Source organism: Sciurus vulgaris, assembly GCF_902686455.1.
Source record: "Sciurus vulgaris genome assembly, chromosome: 9".
NCBI lineage: Eukaryota > Metazoa > Chordata > Mammalia > Rodentia > Sciuridae > Sciurus > Sciurus vulgaris.
In genome coordinates this window covers 111,142,031-111,161,876 of record NC_136469.1, presented here as the reverse complement: position 1 = coordinate 111,161,876, position 19,846 = coordinate 111,142,031, and the positions used below count along the sequence as shown (strand labels likewise).

General features: G+C 36.1%; 1 protein-coding gene across 4 annotated transcripts in view; it reads right to left on the bottom strand.

Moving 5' to 3' along the window:
• Positions 1-19,846, bottom strand: part of ATP8A1 (ATPase phospholipid transporting 8A1) — a 217,640-nt gene that overhangs the window by 140,718 nt on the left and 57,076 nt on the right. For 3 of the 4 annotated variants that reach the window (XM_079152799.1, XM_079152801.1, XM_079152802.1), the window contains 5 exons: positions 14,013-14,082; positions 13,081-13,208; positions 6,884-6,995; positions 5,397-5,562; positions 3,643-3,770 (listed from right to left, as the gene is read on the bottom strand). In XM_079152799.1, the coding sequence (XP_079008925.1) occupies positions 3,643-3,770; positions 5,397-5,562; positions 6,884-6,995; positions 13,081-13,208; positions 14,013-14,082 (604 nt within the window). Of the gene's footprint in view, positions 1-3,642; positions 3,771-5,396; positions 5,563-6,883; positions 6,996-13,080; positions 13,209-14,012; positions 14,083-16,547; positions 16,622-19,846 lie in introns of all 4 variants that reach the window. The other variant, XM_079152800.1, reaches the window with a different exon arrangement.

The window sequence follows — 19,846 nt, the reverse complement described above, 5'->3', positions numbered from 1 at the left end:
TGCCAAACAACCTTTCTTCCATGTACAGAACCCAGAACCTCTGGAGACCTTTGGATAACATTAGAATGTGTTAGGCCCCTCCTTATTCTTTAGTCCTGAGTACAGACTAACACAAACATGTAAATTGCTGTGAGGTTTAACTTGCAGAAACGTCAGATGTTTGTCTAAAGAATTATAGGTTGGTTCCACAATCTGGCTATTGTGAATTGAGCAGCAATGAACATTGATGTGGCTGTATCTCTGTAGTATGCTGATTTTAAGTCCTTGGATATAGGCCGAGGAGTGGGATAGCTGGGTCAAATGGTGGTTCCATTCCAAGCTTTCTGAGGAATCTTCATACTGTTTTCCAGAGTGGCTACACTAATTTGCAACTCCACCAGCAATGTATGAGTGTACCTTTTTCCCCGCATCCTCGCCAACAACTATTGTTGCTTGTGTTGTGTTGTATTCTTGATAATTGCCATTCTAATTGGGGTGAGATGGAATCTTAGGGTAGTTTTGATTTGCATTTCTCTTATTATTAAAGATGGTGAACATTTTTTCATATATCTGTTGATTGCTAGTACATCTTCTGTGAAGTGTCTGTTCATTTCCTTAGCCCATTTGTTGATTGGATTATTTGTATTCTTGATGTAGTGCTTTTTGAGTTCTTTATATATTCTGGAAATTAGTGCTCTATCTGAAGTATGAGTGGCAAAGATTTTCTCCCACTCTGTAGGCTCTCTCATTTGCTTACAATTAAAAAAAAAAGAATTATAGGAATCAGCACAAAGACATTGAGGTCAGTTGTGATTATCCACCAAAATAAAAATGAAATAAAAAATAAAAAAGACAGTATACCCTGGGTGACAGAGACCCTAGCCAGCATGTGGTCTTCCTATCCACTGTCCCTGCAACTCCCCTCCCTCCCTATATAAACTTTTCACTTATTTGAGTTCCCTAAGAAGTTTAAGAGGTTCTCTTTGTGGGGGGTGTGATAAGATTCCCCTCATCTTCTCAGAGTATCTAACCCTGAATAAACAATTTCTTTCCACCAACTCTTATCACCTCACTATTGGCTTTTATGCAATGAGAACACAAACTGAGTCTGCTAAGAGTATCTTTATTCTTTTAATAAATCACTGTTTGGTGAACTATAGGCAAGCATTTTAGTTCCTTGTTATTTCTATACCATTTAATTTTTGTGAAAAGTACTCAGTACAGAATTTTATATTTCATAGTTAGTGTGACCCTATCCTCACCTTGCACTGCCTACATGACCTAGCTGAATTTCTTCCTTAACTTTGAGGACAGAATGCCTTGTAGGCCAGAAGTCCATCTTCAGGTGGGCTAACGAAATACCAGTTAGATCTAATACGGTGGCTACCAGAGTGACCACCTGACAACTTCTAACTTCACAATAATCCTATCTGCATCCTAAATGATACACCTCCAGCACCATAACAGATGCCAGTTGCCATGATGGTGACCGGAAAGAAACATAAAAAAAGTGAAAGAGGGTGGCATGCGAATTCCTAGGAAATCTGTACTTGTTCCCAGGGGAAAAAAAAAAAAGTCAAGAATATTCATTCCCTTCATTAGCATATCTAACTTCTTTTACCCTTAATTTTTCTTGTCCCATATCTACAACCTCCCAGCCCCAAACAGGTCTAGAAACTGATCTCACAGGAGCATTTCTCTTTGCTTCCCCTGTTCTTTGCCAAAGATAACCCTTCCTTCACTGCTCAATTGGGGCTTGGTCCATTTATTGATTCTGTGATTATGAGAAGGAAAAAGGATACCATTTGGGATCGAAAATTGAGGGCAGAGCTGCATGGTAGTTAGAGTATGTTTCTGGAATCAGGCAATCTAGGTTTGCTGTCATTTGACCATTTTCAATAAAGGTGACCTACTGTAAAGACTAAATGAGATAACACATGTACAGTATTCCCTGGAGTGTCCTACACAAGGTAGGTGCTTAATGATGTGAGCTAGAAAAGAGCAACTGAAAGTTGCTCAAATAATGAGACCATCAAATCACTGGGAAAATTATCCAAGAGATTCTACCTGGTTGTACCTTTTGGGTCAAGTTTCTTACACAGCATACTTGAAAGCCAAACAAATGTACCTCTCAAAAGCCAAACAAAAATATATATCTGCACTTAATCTGTTCTTGCCTTGTGTGCAGCAGTCATGAGGGTTGACTCTAATAGCCAACAAAATTAATACTTTCTATAGAAGAAAAGTTTACCAATAAGTCAGGATTGTGGTTTACTGATTTCACACATCAAATGAAAAAGGCCAGATTCTAAATCAAAACAGTCCTTTCTCCTGTCTGTATTCTGAACTGATCAGGATCACTTCTGGAACAGGCTGTTGAGTTTTACGAGCCATGTTTTAAGAGAGACATTAACCAACTGGGCTATGTTTAGAGAAGAGGGAAGAGAGGTCAGAATGGAGAGTAATCTAGAAACTGCATGAAACAAAGAGCAATCAAAGGAGATGGGGGATGTTTAATTAGGGTGAAAATGATACGGCAGAAGAGCAGGAATGAAAACTGAGTTCAAATGTCTTAGAAGGCTACCATTTAGAAATAAAATCAAAAGTTTTCATAACAGATTCATTGAGCAGAACCAGACTCAAAGGGAGATAATTAAGAAGCTCATTTCTACACAAGGAAGAAGCTGCCTTGTAAGGGAAGACTGGAAAATGAGTCTTCCATCTCTAGTATTCCATCTACCAGGAATGTTACAAAATATCTGTATAGAAGAAATGTGGTTTTTAAAAAAAAATAAAAGAAACAGTATCATAGGCTGCATTTTTAAAAATCCTAATATTATAAATATAAAAGATGTTTAATAATTTAAGAAACAAAAATAACTATGAAATAACTATAAAATTTCTCAAAATAAGGAAAATAAAACTTTCTGACAGAATAAGCCTTAAGATTTATTTAATTTCCATAAATTTATTAACTTCAACTTTGATAAACTAAACCTGAAAATCCGATATTTTATTAAAAATTTTTAGGAAATAGATGCCTAATCTATTTTACCAATAATTATAAAAATTAAAGAAAATAATTAAGAAGAAAAATTCATGCTGAGATTTTTTTTATAGTATGGACAAATAAACTGTAAAGGTGAAAAAACATGACAGATGATTTGGGTGTTACTAGTAGCAAACTCAGTATTTATTTGCAGTGCTTAATTGTTTATGAAGCTCTTTGCTAGGTCAAGAGATTCCTTGATCTATTCAGTCACTGGGAGATGTGGGTAAAGCATGTTTTATCATCCCTGGGTTTGTGTTCAAGAAAATAAACTTCAAGGAAGTCAAGGGATTAGGCAAAGTTTGCACACAGCGAATTATAACACTAGAACTACAATCCAGATATTTATTAATTCCAATCTCATGGTCTCCTTCCTCTACAACTACTAACTATCCCAAAATAGATTTCCTGAACTAGAGAACCATTTTTCTCAGGATGTCTAGTTTATAAACATATGTGATTCCAAGAAGAGGGAATTTTGCTAAAATTACATTAGGCTCAAAAATATAGTCAATAAAAGTAGGTATAATTAAGATTTCTTCTCCCTGAGAGATTGAAAGACTTTAGCATAAGAAAACAAAATGTATTGCTATTATACAATAACTCATATTTACCCAGTTTATGAAGTATGCTTGAGTGAATTTCACCACCTCTAATGTAACCAGCAAGCTGATTGGAATGAGATTGTTGAAAAGGATGATGAAGGTCAAGAAATTCAGTCCAAAATTATTAGCACCACCATCTGTTGGGAGAGGTAAGAATAATAATTTATAGTTTTATTATATTTGCACTGATAAAAATTTAGCATAACAAGAATGGTCCATATTATACAGCCTATCTGGATAATATGGGAGGAACATTTTGTTGGTAATATGTCCCAATTCTCAAATACATCCTTCAAGATGGAAGTGCATTGCAGTTAGTCCTCCATATCTGTGGGTTCTGCATTTATGGAGTCAACCATTCACAGACTGAAAATAAAACAGTTTGTACTGAACATGTGCAGACTTTTTTCCTTGTCATTATTCCCTAAACAATATAGTATAACAACTATTTGCATAGCATATACAATTGTATTATGCATTATAAGTAATGTAGAGATCAAAGTATATGGGAGAATATGCACAGGTTTACAGGCAAAGTCTATGCCATTCTATATTAGAGACTTGAGCATCTGTGGATTTTGGCATCCTTGGTCTGTCCTGGAACCAATCATTCATGGAAACTGAGGGACAACTGGACTTGTGTTTGCTACGTTGTTAATTCTATTGAGAACTGCATAGTGGTACTACATGTGAAAGAACTACCAAGTATTGCAAATTCTGTTTCACAAGTTCAAAGACAATAGAGATAAGACAGAGGGTTTATAAATGTAAAATTTCAGTTGCATAGAATCACTTCATATGAATTCTTAAAAGCATTTTTCAATTTAAAGCATGCTTTAAATTTTTTTGAGACAAGATCTTGCTGAGTTACTTAGGGCCTTGCTAAGTTGCTAAGGCTGGCTTTGCACTTGTGACCCTCCTGCTTCAGCCTCTTGTGCCACAGGTGTGTGCCACTGTGCCGGCCTCTTCCTTTGCAATAAGGAAAATGAAACAGGCATACCAGACAAATTGCAAAGAATATGAAGAAACAAACTGATGGTAGTAGTAACACTTTTCATGTAATAAACTAGGGAGTATAAAAACAACTTGGAATAGCTGCAAAGTAAAATAAATGTAATAAAAAGCAGATTTTAAAAACCAGTTTTTGCTATAAGACTTTATTAGAATTTGTTTTCACACTTGGAAATTAAGTATTTATCAAATGGAAATGCACTTCCTAGAAATACCCAAGGGTGGCACATTATATAGCACAAGAGCAAAAGGATACATGCTCCACAGAGAATCTAACAGCACTTTCCCTCAGTGAAGGTGAACATTAACATAGGACTCCTTGTATTATTGAGTTCAGATGCAAGTGCATTCAATTCAAACACTTTTAAGGCATGTAAACTACTTTATAATAAAACATACACACACGTGGGCGAGAGCACACACACAATCTACTTTCTGTATCAGATAGTTAACTATTTTTAAAGAATAGCTTTTACTTATGAATATCATGTTAAGAGCTATATTTACTGAACATTTTCACTATTGTGGAATGCCCATTGTGTTTTTAAGGATTTTGGAAATTTAGCGATCCTAAAATTTTACGCACTTTTATTGGAAAGCACATTAACAAATAAATATTAAATGTCCGATTATCTTGACAATAAGGTCTTCTTTTTAGGAACTGGAAATTCCATAAAAAAAATCAAGATCAACTGTGAAATAACCATGTCTTAATGAAAGAAAAATAGTGCCATCACGACATTCTTGCTTACAGTTTAGATTGAGATACCAGTCTTTTCCAGAGTGCCTTCCATTCCAAATGGCTGAGCCCACAGAACAGATAAGAGACATGGCAATTAAGATACAAAACAAAATCAGTATTTGTACATTTGTAATCCGTTCCACATTGGAGAGCTTAAGTGGTGGGCTTGTTGAATTCTGTATTAAAAAAAAAAAAAAAAAAAGACAAGATGAATAGTAAAAAAAAAAATGTACACAGTTTTGTGAGTTTAGTTGACATGTACTTGGCATGTGATGAGGATGAAAAAGTGAGTCACAAGTCAGTGCACAAAGATGTGTGTACATGGAAATTATGCAAAACCCATGCCAGGTGGAACAGGTGTCAGTGATTAGGCATCTCTCTTTCTCAAGGATACTATACCACCAAAACCTGTTTTCTAGGAAGTAAAACAGTAGGAAAGAAGAGAATGAAATAATACTTCTTTCATTGACACAGACATTGTGGCAGGTGAGATGAACTTGGCTACTTAAGCAAATAAGGTACTCTAGAAACATCTAATTAGTGTCTCTGCTCAAGAAAGTAGAAGACAAGGCCTATGCACCTACAACCAGACACCTGGAAACTCTCAACTATGATGGCAACGTTTGAAGAATCTCATCTTCAAATTTCTGGTGGCATTTGGTAATTATTTTACTGAGCATAGCAGCAATGCAGGTAGCCCTGATAATAAAAGATATCAAAGGAAAGTTTGCTTTCAAATTATTTATGCTAGATCTGTACTAACCAAGGGATCCACTGGACAAAAAATTTAATATATCATAACCAGTATAAAACAAAGATTTACAGAATGGCTAAGGATAGAAGAACTAAGAACAGTTTCACTTTCCTGTTAATGACATCTTGGTGCCTATACAATGTACAAAAATATTAGCCCTTAAGAATAGATTTTCACTTAGTATTTACAAGTGAGTTTCCCATACCCAGGAATTTCTCAACACAGATGGTATCATGATGCAGAGAAGGAGCACTCCCAGGCATGTGTAAACATTAGTGCTAGGATGAAAGCTGATGGCAAAAATAGCCTTACATAAAAATGCTATGAAAAAATGGAAATTTGATTCACACTTTTCTTTAAATTGTATGAAAAAATTTTTAAAGTATGATCATTGCATTAAAATAGAATTAGAAGACACATACTTTAATGTAGAACACTCACTGTTACTGACAATTTAAATGATCACCAATAGTTAGAAAATGCTGCCAACAGATCAACACATGTAATTATTCATTCACATGGTGATCTCTGGTGAAATTTCCAGTGTTCCTACGTACAAAGCCCTTTTCATAGGGAGGGATCCCAAGGCCCCCTCACTGGAGTACCAGATTCTGGATATGTGGGGTGGGGATGAGGACTCTGGGACAGATGGTCTGCTCTGTTTGGGGTTTTGCACTGAGAGCTATAAATAATGTATTTCCAAAAGACTTAGGTACCATATATTTCATGGATAAAAATCTCACCTGCATCAGCTTGGTGTCATGTCCAGTGTAGACAACTATTCCATGAACCCACTGAGTATTTCTTAACTGAGCACCTCGAAGAAGAATCTGATCTGCTCCCAGAGGAACAGTGCTAGGATAGAGTATAATGACATTAGAAAAGACATTTTCTAAAATGCTTAAGAACTGCACAGTCATAGTTCACTATATAGTCACTATATATTATTAAAATAACTCTACTCACATTTACTTTATTTCTGGAAAGCAAGTAATTTTCTCACCAAAGAGAATAATTTTCTTAAACATGAACAACTGTTGGGAAAATAACTGTTAGTAACTATTGATTATTGGGAAATAAATGTTGTTCCTCCTTAATATCATACTGGTCAAGTTCTATAACTTTTTTTTTTAATCTCCTATGGACTGAACACACCCCTACCCTGGCTCCATATTCATATGCTGAAGTTCTAATTCCCTAATGTGATGGTGTTTGGAGTTGGCACCTTCAGGAGGTAATTAGATTTTAAAACATGTGTAAGGGTGGGGTCCTCATGTTGAGATTAGTGCCCTTATAAGAAGAGATACCAGACAGCTTTCTTTCTACCAAGTGAAGACACAGTGAGAAGACATCTTTTACTTGACAGAAAGAAAACCTTCATCAGACCAAACCACACTGCTACCCTGATCTCAGATTTCTAGCACCCAGAACAGTGAGAAAAAAACTTCTGTTAAAGTGACCTAGTCTAAGGTATATTGTTATAGCAGCCTGAGCAAACTAATGTGCTATCTGAAAGAGAAGACAATGTTTTGGAATTTGGAGGCTAATTCTCAAACCTGTTTATGACTTCTCCCGAATTAATAGTTTGATTTAGTTTCCTGAAATGTTTGGAAATGGTGGGGCTAAGAGAACTGCAGCATACCACCCAACATACACCCACATATCAAATTAAAAATAGCTTTGTGCATAATAGAGGTTCAAACTCACTCTCTCTCTGCATGTGCGTGCACACAGACACACACACACACACACACACACACACACACACACACACACACAGTAAGATAAAATACACAGATATCACCATATATAGCATTATCATCCCTCCCCATAGAGACAAGTCCCTGTACTTAAACTTCCAGGTCATTTATTTTATAGTATCTGAAGATCAGTTCTCTAAGAATTACAAATACATTTTCAATGAATGGTAAGTATTTTGAAGTTATTCATCTCCTGTAACTTAAGCCACATTTTCATGAACAAGGTTTAAGTTGGGTCACTTGTGGGTTTTCTGTAAGCCTACCCTCTACAGTAGGTTATGAGGTGATACAAACTCATACAAGGATATAGCACTATCACAGATATATTGGATTACTTGATGGAAATGTAATATACAAAAGTTAATGGTCCAAGGGTTTCTATGACCAAGTCTTCATTTTAATAAGAAAAATAAAGTAAAAGCAAATGTTATGGTTTGGATGTGAGGTATCCCCCAAAAGCTCATGTGTGAGACAATGCAAGAAGGTTTAGAGAAGAAATGATGGGGTTATGACAGCTTTAACCCAAGTCCTGAATTAATCCCCTGGTGGGATTAGCTGAGCGGTAAATGAAAGTGGGTAGGGTATGGCTGGAGGAGGAGGAGCACTGGGGTATATATTTGTCTGTCTCTCTGATCATCATGTAAGGGGCTTCCTTCCACCACACTCTTCCTCCATGATGTTCAGCCTCACCTTGAGCTCCAAGGAATTTGGAGCCAGCAGCCTATGAACTGAGACTTCTGAAACTGTGAGCCCCAAATAAACTTTTCCTTCTCTAAAATAATTCTTGTAGGGTCTTTTAGTCACAGCAGTGAAAAAGCTAACTAAAACAGCAAAAAACACAAACATAAAAATACTTCTGAAAAAAAAGAAGGAAACAATTCCACCCCCCTGGAAAAAAGTCTACAGAGAACACAGAATCTTTGTCAATCAAAGCCTCATGTTACTGAAGGCTTCATTTCTGGTGTCTCTGTCTAGTAAGCTTTAGAGCCAGCAGCGGCATGGGGCCTGGACATTCTTTCAGGATCTATACAAATTCTCTTGCTTAGGTGAAATCGATTCAGATTGGTAGGTGAGAACAATACTGGAATGAATCCTTAGGACACAGTGCATTTTGATTTCCAGAAAAGAAAAGCAACCGTAACTCTCATTCTTTAAGTACAACAGTATGCCTTCTGGACCCAACTGTATGGGAACCTATCTTAGACCATTTTTTGTGACTATTTTAAAACATACCAAAGACTGGGTATAAGAAAAGATGCTTATTTTGGCTCACAGTTTTGGAGGTTGAAAAATCCAAGCTCAGGTGACCACATCTGGCAAGGGCTTCATGCTGTGTCAAAACATGGTAGAGAGCATCGCATGGGGGGAGTCCATGTATAAGAGCCGTGGGTGAAGCAGCCAAACACATGGGGTGGACTCACTGTATAACAACTTGCCCCTACAGTAACTAACATAGAACTTAACTCTCTCCTGTGATATGGGCATTATTCCTTCTGAGGGTGGAGCTCCCAGGACCTAGTTACCTCCCACTCTGTCCCACCACTTCTCAATACCATTTGTTATGGTTTCAATGTAGTGTTCCCCAAAAGTTCATGTGTGAGACAATGCAAGAAGGTTCAGAGGAGAAATGATTGGGTTATAAGAGTCTTAACCCAATCAGTGAATTAATCCCAATAGGGATTAACTGAGTGGTAATTGATGTGGTAAGGGTGTGGTTAGTAGAGGTGGGAATTGGGGTGTGGCTGTGGGGTATATATTTTGAATCTGGAGAGTGGACTTTTTCTCTGCTTCTTGATCATGGTGTGAGCTGCTTCCCTCTGCCACATTCTCCTGCCATGATGTTCAGCTGCTGGGAATGGAGCCAGCCTTCTATGGACTAAGACCTCTGAAACCATGATTCCTCAAATAAACTCTTCCTCCTCTACAGTTGTGTTGGTTGGGTCATTAAGTCACAGCAAAGAAAAAGCTGACTAAAACACCATTACACTGGGTTATTATGCACAAGAACTTTTGGGAGATTAGTCATAACAAAAGCATACCAGATCCCTTCTTATATATGTCTCAAGATTTGGGGTGCACTTCAGAGTTGGAAGGGACCTTGGGCCTATAGCAGGTTTCCATGAAGTTCTGGAGAAGCTGCTGAACTATGCTCTAGGGAACATGGGTACCCACTGTTCCTCACTTATTCAATGCAGAATAATATAGCAACTGTCACTCAGCATTTGAAGTATGGATTGACTGGAAATAAACAGGTACAAACTGGTAAAAAGCAAAATGCACTACTTTTCAAGAACTTGTTTTAAGAACAAGAAGAACTTGTTTTCATCACAGCTGGAATTTCAAAGCTTCTGGCATTAGACCATGACTCTCATCCTTAAAGGACTCACAGTATACTCACTCCAAAGGATCTCCAGATCTCTGGGTAATCACAGTCAAAATCAAATGTGCTACAGAGGTCTTTAAGATCTATTTCTGCCTCTCATATAAAATAAAGCATATTATATAAATTCTATCTGTATCCTAAATCTTGGCATCATCATACAAAATTTCTCCTTGACAGCATGGATTTGCCTGGAATCAATTTAAAGGGGAACTGATAAGAAATGGAAGCTGGCCAGTTAGGAATGTCAGACTAAAGAAGCACTACTTATATAAATGGCCAAATCTATCATTAGTCTACAACCATATGTTCAGGAAAAGATAACTTGGTGAAAAGTTTAAACATCAATTACTTTGATGGTTGCAGGCAAACTTTTGGTGGATCTGAGTACTTTGAATGTCTTTTAGAGTTCCAATCTCTAATAATGCAATTACAAAATAATGAAAGCATCAACAACATTTTCCCAGGTTGGTGGGCTGAACCAGTGTGTCTGGTTGATGTTTAGTTGACCACTACAAATGTCTGGCACATAAAATATACTGTACGGGATTCAGGGAATAAAGGGAGGGTAAAAGGTGAAAGAAGACAAGGGAAGCAGAAAAGCTCCCACTCTTTCTGCTAGGTTCTACCCCATTTCTTTACTCCCCTTTGCAACAAAACCCCTTGGGAAAAGTCTGTTATTCTCAACTCCTTCCATGATCTCAAACACAATCTCCTAGGTTCCACCTGTTCCAGTCAAGTTGAATGATGTCCACTAACTAAACACAACTGGTTATATTCAGCTTTCTTCTAATCTGACCCAATTTAGTGCCGTGCTTTCTGCCTTGATACAGTTTCCTCCCTGCCACCTCTCTCTTGGTTTCCATCCTACAAACTTGGTCTCAGTCTCTTTCACTAGTCTCTCCTTTTTTCTCAACCTCACCCCTACTCCACTCCCATGCTGGGGGTTGAACCCAGGGTCTCATGCAGGTAGGGAAGTACTCTACCACTGAGTCATACCCCCAGCTTCACAACCTCTTAATGTTGGACAGTCCTAGGAGAGTCCTTGGGTCTTTCAATTGTTCTGCCTATACCCTTTCACTCTCAATGGTTTCTTCCAGTCCCATGGCTTTAAATATCTCTGCCAGTGTCTCCCAAATTTATCACACTCTAGACATCTGTCCCAAACTTCAGATATATATTCAATTGTCTCTTGGACATCTCTACTTGTACATCACAAACTTATTAGGTCCAAAACTGAACTGCTGATCGTCCTCCCTCAAAACCTTCCAGTGGATTCCCATTTCATTCTGAATCCACTCCCACAATGACCTACAACGCCTCCTGTGATATGGCCCACTATTTGCTACTGGTTTTTCTTCTATTACTCTCTTCCTGATCACACCATTCCCACCACAATGGCCTAATATTCCAAAATTGCTCCAGGCACATTAAATCATGTAATGAAATAACTAAAAACTTGCACTATTTCTTTTGTTTGGAATCCTCTCCTTCCATATCTTCATATGGCTAAGTTCCTCACCTCCTACTCATCATTGCTCAAATGTTACCTTCTCAGTGAGGCTAACCGCAACCATCCTGATTTCCCCCCACATTCTCCCACTCTCTTATCCTTTGAAATCTTTTTCAAAGCATTTATTGCTTTCTAGTAGAGGTAGAATTTTCTTATTTATCATTTCATTGCTTGTTGGTGTGCCCTTCTCTTACTATGAGAAAGTAATCTCACCAGATCATATGGTCTGAATGTTGTTGCCCCCAATATTTATAAGTTGAAACCTAATCCCTAACAGAGTAGTGTGAGGAGGTGTGGTCTTGCTGTGATTAGATCATGAAAGCTCTGCCTTCATGAATGGGATTTGGGCCCTCGCAGGGAAGTTCCGAGGGCCTCCACCATCTGAGGACATATAGCCAGTGCCATCCATGAGGAACATGTCCTCACCAGACACCAAGTCTGCTGGTACCTTGGTCTTAGACTTTCCAGCCTCCATAACTGTGAGCAATATATTCTTGTTGTTTATAAATTGTCCAATCTAAGGTATTTTTGTTATAGTGGCCTGAATGAAGTAAGATACCAGGGCAGGAGTATTTATCTGCTGTGTTCATTAGTACCTCCTTAATATCTGTAAATGGCCTACCCCTCTAGGTGCACAAGAAATACTGGTTGAATGATTGATGGAAGAGATAGAGAAGTGGTATGAAAGAGGAGAGGAGAGAAAAATAGGAAGCAAGGAAAAACAAAAGATGATTACACATGATAATATGGCTTACCAAAGAGCAAATAAGGGCTGGGGGTGTAGCTCAGTGGTAGAGCACTTGCCTTGCACACACAAAGCCCTGGGTTCAATCCCCAGCACTGCCCCCCAGGAAAAAAAGCATATGACAAATTGCACAAAGGAGACATATTCCCCAATAAACACCTTGGGGATACAGCCTGAACTCCCCAAGATATCCAGAGGTCATAGAAAAGAACCCAGGCCATGAAGATTGGATGATTAAGTCTATTACAAGTATTGTGGTCAAAGAACAAGCCATAGGTTATTTACCCACAAAACAAGCCACAAGGAACATGGAATATCCTTGAAAACATCTAACTGCCAGATTGGCAGGAACCCTGGGAAAAGCCTATACCACACGAATAAAGTTAAGATCCAATATTTTTACAAAATTTGGGCTGGAACACAGACATGCTTATAAAAAATGTTTTGAGTATTCAAGCTTAGAGCAGAAGAAAATAACAGGTACCCAGAACTGGAAAACATCTGACAACACAAGAAAATGCAGCAAATATGCTTTTACATACCCATGTCCATCAAGTCTTATATTTCCAACAAAATCATAGAGATGTCTGTTTGGACTTTCACATTCAATTTTGCCAGAAATTCTCATCAAACTGTCAATGTCTTTGATATCTGAGGTTGCTGGTAAGCCCTGTTTAAAAATTTTTAAATAAGCAAAGAGTATGTTAAATAAGTTGTGTTGGGCTCAGGGATAGGGGATTTATCCAGCTCTTCGGACCTAAGGGAGCCCACTATCTTATAAACATTCTTTCCCATTATACAATAACCTGTCAAATCACAATTTAGGGTTTACCTTCTTTCCCAACTTGAACACAATCTTGTGTTTTTAGCACAAGATTAGGGCAACTTTTGTGAAAGTACTAAAGAAAGTATAAACTAGTCTACAAAAATATTTTGAAGACCCCAAGGAGCAATTATTTTTCCAAAAGTGAAATTAATATTTAGCACTATACAGTCTCAGTCTGTCTGCTGAATCTGACAAACAACCTGACTGTTGTTTTCTGCTATTATGGTATGAAAAGGAACTGTAGAAATCCAGGCTAATCTAAAACCACAAGATGAGTGAATTTTAGAATAGCAAAGGAAGCCACATATTTTCAACATGGCAAGGTTGAATACTAATTTGGGTCAGGTGGATAGGAAAAATAAATAAGCTACCACGTCAAAGCACTTAGAATGACTATGATTATTATTACCCAAGTGTTGGCTATTACATAAAATAAAATATTACAAATAATATTTATATGATGGACTACATCTAATCAGCCAAGTGAATCTGAATATTCCATTTACTTTACACTGGTTTATAAAACCCCAATGAGAAAATAGAACTTGGACAGAAATACTCCCCCTCAAGATAGCAACAGTAAGAGAGAAGCTTTTCATTCCATGTAACAAAACAGGAATAATTATATGAATCTGTATTAGAACTTACCTGCCTAATTTTCAAGTTTGTTTCACCATCTAAGTTGGATGTCTCAATGTAGCACATGGCCTGGGGCTCACTGTTGTTTAGAATTGAGAAGCACAAAGATTTAGTGGGAGAAAGAAAGTAGAATATTTAAATGTTCAGACACCAAAGCCTTTTGTTCTAGGCAAAGCTATCATCACCTAGCTTCTAGATGATTTTCATTCCAACAGCAGGATGCTGTGAGGCAGAACCCATGCATGACAAATCATGGATCAGCTTTCCAGCCAGAAGGACCCAAAAGCAATTTCCTGACAACACTCACTAATGGCCTTCAAGATAATGTAAATGAGTAGATTTGTCACGTTATTTTTAAATTGTTCATCCATATAGACACAACACAGACTGTATCTGAAATGTAAAGCAGTTTGTGCCCAGATTTATCTTTAGCTCAGAAATATCAAGGAAGATTTCATGTTCATGGTCCACATGTAAATTGGGTAAGCAAAGTAGTTGATTAGAAAATTCCAGATTGCTACTTCTACAAGCTTGCATTTTTTTTACCTTCTATCTGTAATGAACAGGATTGCATGGAGCACAACATATTAAAAATTTAAGGTTCCTTTTAAGAGCTACAAGAACAGATTTTACAATAAAAATGGACAATATTTTTCCTCCCTCTTTTTTTTTTTTTTTTTCTGTCCCTACTTTCCTCTCTCTTAAAAGTGATACAGAGATACTTGAGACAGGAAAAATAAAACTAAAATTGACCAACTTGGTCACACTGCTCTCCAACAAAGTGAAATCTGGCATGCAGTGGCATAACAGGTTTGTTTCTTTAGTTTTACTGCAGTTGCTATACCTCTATCTTATACCCTTCCCTTCTCATGAAACTTTACTGCTTAGCAACAACAGACGTGTGAGTTTGTTGTGCAGCTGTATAATCCTCAACTCTATGGAAAAGCATTCTGAATTCCAATCTCAATAGCACTTGGTTACATAAAAGCCTATCATGTAAGTTATTATGAATATAGTTTCTTACGAGTATGTGCAAAGCTTCCAAAGAAAGAAATTTGCAAGTCACAAACACCTGGAATTTTCTAATGAACTTCCAATTTGTACATGTGCAAAATAAACTATTCCAAAATTTCAGAATTCGGCAGTTAGTTGTTTTGTAGCCTAAAGATTGTGGAAATTACACAAGGACATTAATCAAATATTTTACAGGCTCATTTTAAAGTAACTGCATTTTCCCATTTACTCTATGGGCTCTTTCATACACGCTGCTCCTTTTTTCCCAACTGGAGAAGTCTTCCAATATTTATATTTTCATTCTATCAATTATTTAAAATTTTATTTTTAAAAATCACTTTCATAATAGTAATTTGGCTCTGGCAATTGCTTCAAATTTGTGATTTATTTATATATACATTTGAAACATTAAATGGTTTATGAAATTATAAAACACATCTTTTGATACTATTGTAGCACAATCACAAACAAAATGCTAAATGACAACACTGATTCCACATTTTGGTGACAAAATGCATTAAAATTTTACTGATGATATACTTATCAAAGGCCAGTCTCAGAATGAATGAGAATAACATTCTATTTTTTTTTTTCTCACAAAACAGTTTTTCTAGGGCTTTAAATGACTAAGAAGTGATGAAGTTTAAATGGATGATTTCTATTTGAAGTGGGGCAAATAAAATACGCATCCAAAGTCAGAACATTCTTAATAACCACTGAAGACAGCTGTGAGGGAAGCAGTTCTTAACAGTGCTGTGAAAAAGTAGCAAGAAGTCAGGAATCATGCCAGATCAGAAACACTTCAGCAAATATCACATCCAAAACACAAACTACAGTCAGAGAGGCAAAGCAGGCGTCTTGATTAGTACGTGGAAATGAAACAAGATGCAAATCACAATACAGACACTAGGAGATGGCTGAAGTTTATTACAGGAACGTGCACTTTGTCACGAGTTACAGGTGGGATAAAAACTGGTCCCAAAGCATGCGGTACAAAAGGTACAACATCCAGCTTTGTGCAGGGGGTCCTCTATAAACCCTATTTAAGCCCAAATTACAGTCATAATCAGTTGGAGGTATTCTAAAGAACTTGTAGAAAATTTAAGATATGAGAATAAGAAAATATTTAAGAAATTCAATTTTTTAATGACTGTTTCAGGAAAAGCTTAACACTTCAAAATGATATGCTAGCAAGGTAGTAAGTTAAGCTTCAGTACTGAGGCATGTTGTTAAATATGGATGTCTATTAATGATGCATAGGAAATTAAAATCTACCTTTACTGGCATGCCTCTTGGACTCCTATCGATCACAACAGGAGTTGAATCTGCCCCATTGAGGCACAGACATCATCCAATGTGGTATTCATAAAATGCCTTTAAAACATCTGTAAAATGTCCATCACCAAGAAGTATAAAAAAGTTCATTTAAAAGGAAGAGACACAGAACTCAAACATATTTGGATGCAACTGTTCTCTGGTTTAGGGTGAGGACCCACGTACACACATCCTGTATAACTCAGAGGTTCTAACCTTGAGGACAGACTGATGAGATCTGCTGGGAGATGTTCCCCATTGGTCACTTTCACTATTTCCCCTACTGCCACCTACATGTCCCAGTTTAAAATAATTAAAATGGGGAAAAAAATGAATAACAGAGAAAAAAACAAACAAATGGACAAAAGAGACAGAAGGTTTGAAATTGTTATAGAAAATAATACATGTTAATAAAAATGTCTAATGCCAGTTTTTTCAAAACTTATTTTGATCAGGTCTGAAGGCACAAGAAAATATTTAATAAGAATTACTCATTTGCTTTTAAAACCAATTTTCAATTTCTAATGCAAAAACTTCCAGTTTTTGAAGTTTACATACAAGCATTGATAACTGAATTGAATAAAAAACACTTTATGGAGTAAAACACTTTATAGAGTAGAGCTACTCTACCTTATAGATATTCCTGTATCTAATTCCTAAATCTCATTCCATCTGCTTTATGTCTACTACTACCCAAAAAAGCAAAGAAACAATTGTGGAAGTTACTTTTTAGGTTTTTGAAAAGCAAAGCATATTACACTAGCTCCCTCGTACACCAACACACTTAAACAAACAAACAAACAAAAAAAACCTTGTTGAGAACATCCTGATTCAAAAAGATTTTTAAGGTTAATGTATATGTATTACCTTCAATGCAAAGAAGCAAAGACATGGATCTTAGGAAGTTAGAAAGCATAATTGTAGCATTTGGTGTTATCTAATAACAAAGTCTAGGTAACACATTGTGTTTTTTGGGGGGTGGGTGTGGGGATGAATTTAAGCCTTTGAAACAAGAAAAATTTTCAGGGAGGATATGAAATAGACATACTAAGAATACATTTGGACTTCAATTTAGCTTGAGTTATTTTACTCTATTTTATACTTTCTTAATGCATAAATGTATTATACTAAAATTTCAGTTTCTCCATTTCAAAAGTGAAACTCAATGAAACATAGTAACTTTTAACCATGTTCATGCCTTCATTTCAAACTAACTCACAGAAGATTCACTATAAGCAACTAAAAATGAAAAACATTTGGAAATTAAATATTACAAATAGTTGTTTATTCTTACTGCTAAATGGTGCCCACTTGCTGGTGAAAATCACCATGTACTTAAACAGCAGGCAGCATGGCATAGTGAAGATAATCAGGAGTATTTCAACCTTGACTTAGTCACTAAAGTTAAGTAACTAAATGTAAAACAATGTCAAAATTTCTCTTTCTGTTAAATGATGATAAAAACTATTACCTAATTCTTAAGGTTAATGTAGTCTCAAAAGAGCTAAGCAAAGCAAAACACCAGTTGAAAGGTGTTACTGTGATTCTTAGGTAGAAATATTTGTAGCACAACCAATATACTACAAAATAAAGGATCAGATAATCTTTTAAAACTATAATAATCTTTGGAGGAAATTAATCACTGTGGATAAGAAGACCTAGAAACTATTTGATCTACCAATATTGATAGCCACTAGGAAATGTTTTTGATGTTTAGAAAAAAAATCCTATTTAAAAAATGCTCTAAAGTTTAAAAATAAAGGTTAAGTATCCTTTATCTGAAATGACTGGGACTAGAAGTATTTCAGATTTCAAAGTTTTTCACATTTTGGAATATCTGCACAGAATTTCCCATTGAACATCCAACTTGTACAAGCACAGAGCTTTTTGGGGAGCTTCCGGGACTGGATAGAGAAAGATGACAAATATTTTTAAAAATTTCAAGTTAGAATTAAAGTCAGGGCAGGATGTCTGAGCAGACCAAAAAAATACTGTTCATGAATGGCTCAGTACATATGGTTCTAGGGTAATGTCTCAGAGTTTAGTCAGGAAAACATCAATGCTTCAATGCTTTCTTAATTGTTAGAAGACTTTCTGTATCACTTTTATCTTTCTTATATAAATATAATATCTAGATGACCAATCATCCAGCACATTTATCAAACTTCACTTAGTACCATCAAAGTACATCATCATATTAAGTACTCTGAAAGCTTATCAATTAAAAAAAATTGGGGAATATCAAGGCTGATTGCTTAGCCCATCTTCCTCTATGTGAAAGATATGAGATTACATAGTTTGTTCAAAATCACCAAGCCAGGAAAAGGATCCTGGTTTTCTGACTACTAAGTGGAGCTCCTTCTAATATCTGATATCCAGAACCTGAGACAATGGTAATGGGATCATCCTTAAGTTTGGTCTCATATGGCCAAGTATAGACAGAAAACTTTACTTCAGTTTTAGAAATTTTACCCTAAAAACAGTTGTAAGCAAAGAAAACTAAGAACAGAAAGGCTGATTATAAAAAAAACCCATACTAATTTTTCTGAAAACAAAAACCTATCTGGATGTGACACAAAAAGTAACTGACTATTAAATATAGAAATAGAACCACCTCTAGCTGTTTCAACTATCTGTAGACTTGCTTCTCTAAATATCTGGATAACTCTTACTTGCTCAAGCTTCACTAGCCTGTCATGAATCTAATCACTTTAAATCATGACCTGATTAAATAGGTTTTGAAAAAAGGACACTGTCCATATTTACATATGGATATTACAAATAAAACTGTCCAAGGAAATGATGATAAACAACCTCTAAAATAGGAAAAACATTTCTTCTTAATTTATATTAGGACTAGTTTTACAGTTTTTAAACATAAAACCATTTGAAAAATCACATTCTTTGAAGGGTAACTGCCATATGTTCTGAATACTAATTCATGACTATCTTAAATACGAGTATAACAAAAATTATCTAAACTCAGTAACAGAAAGAGCTTAAGAGAAAGAGCAAGTACTTAATTTTTGGTTGGAAGAGGGTGGCATTTTGAAAGGTATGATGACAAAAAAGAAATCATTCTTTGATTTTCTTGTGCCATTTCACCATAAGGATCAATGCGGGGATATATGGATACATCATAATGGAATTTATGATGAACAAGGATTGAAAGATAAAATCAACAGAACCCAATTCATGGATGACATAAAATAAATGACCAGAAATCTTTAAAAGAGTTAGTGGTCCACACACATGAATCTGGACACATTCAGAGGAAGAGGAGATTCTCAATTATAATTTTAACTTTTGGATTATATGATACCTGTTATTTATTTTATATGGCAAACATGAAAGAGCCCTTTAAGTCCAATCAAGTTTTTGAATGTTTAATTAAAAATCATTCAAGAGGTTTAAAATTCTTCGTTTATTCCTTATTTCCTTGGAGAAATCACAAGGTCAATGCAGGGTAGAGAAACCATCCTCTACACTGTTTGAGCATCAGTAGGTATCTCTAC